The sequence below is a fragment of the Trypanosoma equiperdum genome (assembly GCF_001457755.1).
Source record: "Trypanosoma equiperdum strain OVI genome assembly, contig: ctg_640, whole genome shotgun sequence".
Classification (NCBI taxonomy): domain Eukaryota; phylum Euglenozoa; class Kinetoplastea; order Trypanosomatida; family Trypanosomatidae; genus Trypanosoma; species Trypanosoma equiperdum.
This window is the reverse complement of record NW_027124577.1, coordinates 7087-9916: the sequence shown is the minus strand read 5'-3', so window position 1 is coordinate 9916 and position 2830 is coordinate 7087. Positions and strand designations below refer to the sequence as shown.

The 2830-nt window shown below is 43.6% G+C and overlaps 2 pseudogenes across 2 annotated transcripts; both read left to right on the top strand.

The window, feature by feature from the left end:
* Nucleotides 1–392: 392 nt before the first annotated feature.
* On the top strand, nt 393–929 carry TEOVI_000300600:pseudogene (annotated as a pseudogene). The gene has a single exon. A coding segment is annotated over exon 1 (537 nt).
* A 167-nt stretch (nt 930–1096) lies between these two features.
* Nucleotides 1097–2452, top strand: TEOVI_000300500:pseudogene (annotated as a pseudogene). The gene has a single exon. A coding segment is annotated over exon 1 (1356 nt).
* The last annotated feature ends 378 nt before the right edge of the window (nt 2453–2830 follow it).

Sequence of the window (2830 nt, the reverse complement as noted above, 5' to 3'; positions counted from 1 at the left end):
TTTGGAAAACTGCAGACTCCCTGGTTTCAGCTGGAATACCTTTAATAGATAATGATGGGAGATTGAAAAGGCGCAACCTTCAGAGGGAAACTTGTTGGAGTTATCCTGAAGTGGCAAGGAAGGCAAATAATTTTAATGGGAAGTTGATTGTAGTATATGCCCTCTCACTTCATACAAATAACAATTGTGAGCTGAGAGAAATTGTTGAACAAGAGGCAGAGTGAAATGAGGATGCTATTATTTTACCTGTTTGCGATGTGAATCCAACAACGACTAAAAAAATTGGAGATGCCGGTAATTGGGGATGGGAGGCAGAACTTACTATGAGCAGAGAAACATATCTGTGGTTTAAATTCGCAGTGGAAATATTTAAACCAACTAATCCATATATAATGAAAGCAGATGATGATATTTTTATGAGGGTGCCATTGTATCTAAAATATCTGAAGATGCTTCCACGAAAGAAACTGAATATGGGGAGAGCATTGGGCGAACTTGACGAGTATATTGGCAAGCTGACATGGTATGTTGTTGGGTATGCAAATACAATTTCAAGAGATGTCGTGGAATCAATAGTTGGCTATTCAGATATTTCCAAGCTATTATCCAGTAGAGTCAGTTTTCGAAACTTTGACAAATACATAAATTACGCTGCTTTGAACGAGGATATTATGGTTGGAGAAGTTATAAGGAATAAGTTGAAAATTGATAGTTTTCTGACAGTGGATATGCAAGATTGTCACTATGTGATGCATGTGAAAAGACCACTAGATAGATTTTTAGCAAGTAATCCTAATCTCATTGTTTTCCACCACATTACAGAGGAGGAGTACATGTGGCTATTGACGCAGTGTATGCCACAGGCCAAACTAGATTTCTACGCAGCAAATATACGCGACTTAGCTCCCTTATGGCACGAGTTTAGCTGCTAAACAAGCGATTAACATGACTAACTCAGAATCCATCAGCTGCAGCCACAGCGGAACCAGGGCCCAACCCCATTTTTCTCAAACTTACCCCTTCCTGCCAAAGAAGACACCAAAATCCATCGCAATAAGAAGAAGGAAATATGGTACGAAATCCACTGACACGGATGCTAGCGCGAACGGCAGTGATTTTATCAATTTCTTTGGCTAACCTTGTGAGCTGCGGCGACATCGGTGCAGGAGCCAACAGAGATGTACACACAGCGCTCTGTGCATTTGTTTCGATGGCCGGTGGGACCGTAGAAATACCAAAGGTTCCATCACTAGCGCAGGCCGACTACGACAGCATTCAAACCCTAAACTTCTCAACCTCGACCGACGCATGGCAATCCATGTTCTACAGTGACGCCAAAAGAACCGAAGTGCACGAAACAGACACCAAGGCTAAGCAGGAGGGCAAAGGATATGCCGAATTTTGGTCGGATTGGACAGCCGCAGCAACAAAAGCGGCAGCTGAAAGATCAGACAGCAAAAGCAAAATAACAGCGGCAGGCGCCATGGACGCCGTGGCGAAAAGATTAGCGCACGCGAAGATTGCACTCATAGCGGACGAAGCAAGAAAAATAAAACAACGTTTCACGGCACTGCCAGCCGAACTGGGGGCGATAACAGCTTCAACAGCCGCCGCAACACTGGCAAAAGCAGCCTTCGGGGCCCAGGGCGTAACGTCGGACACGGTAACAGACAGCCAACCATTCGGCGCAGCAAACAGCGGCAACAGAAATACAAACTGTGAGCCAGGGACCCCCAACCCTAAGCCGATTTCAGCACTGGGCACGCTAGCCTGCACGTGCCTAAAAGCAAACGCAAACAACCCAACAGGGGTGTGTACAGAAAAAGCAGACGGCGGCGGCGCGCGGCAGAAGACCGGGGGCGGCGTACCAAGCCAGGCAGACTTCAGGACTCTTGCCAAAACCTGTGGATCAGGAAAAAACAAAAAAATAACTTTCCAGGACACCCAGGCGGCGATCAACAAACTAGCAGCGCTTTTACACACAGACGAAACAGACGGCTATCTCGGCGCATTCGTAACAAGTGGATGCACAGGCAGCAGCGGCGAAGGGATTTGCGTCAAGTTTCCAGGCTACTACGCCGACAGCAACAAGGGAGTACAAGCGCTTCAATGGGTTCAGCAGTTAGGCACGCTGGCCGGGCAATTAAAGCAGATAGAAGAAAAAAGACACGAAGCGGAGGAAGTCAACAAAATTCTAAAATCCAAAGCAGCTGCGGCCCAATCCGCAATAGAAAAAGCCAAGGCGACCGCAAACACTATAAAATCCAGCGAAGCCAGAGATACACAGCAGGAAAAAATAGAGCAGCGAAATAAATGCACCCCACAAAACAAAACCCCAGCAGAATGCCCAAGCGACTACTGCAATTATGACGATAAAGCCACAGATGGTAACAAATGCAAACCTAAAGTAGGATCAGAAACCCCAGCAGCAGGAACAGGAAGAGCAGTAGCGAATGTGGAAAGCAAAATGTGCTCTAATAAGAAAAACAAGATGAGTGCAAAGATGGTTGCAAATGAGAAAGTGAAACTTGCAAGGATTACAGTTTTCTTGTAAATAAGAATGTTTTTCTAAATGTTACAGCTTTTTTGAGTTTTCTGGTGTTTTAAAGATTTTTATAATTCTCTGTATTTTTGGTTAATTTTGTGAAATTTAACAAAGTTTCCTATTTAGAGAATTTTCTAAATTTTTTAGCGTTTGAGAAATTTTAACACTTTTAGTCACGCTTTTGCAACTTTTTGAACATAATAAATTTTTGTATGAGGGTGACTTATATTTGTAAAGTAGTAAGATTATATGGCATGAAAAATGAGTTATGTTTTAATTAAATAA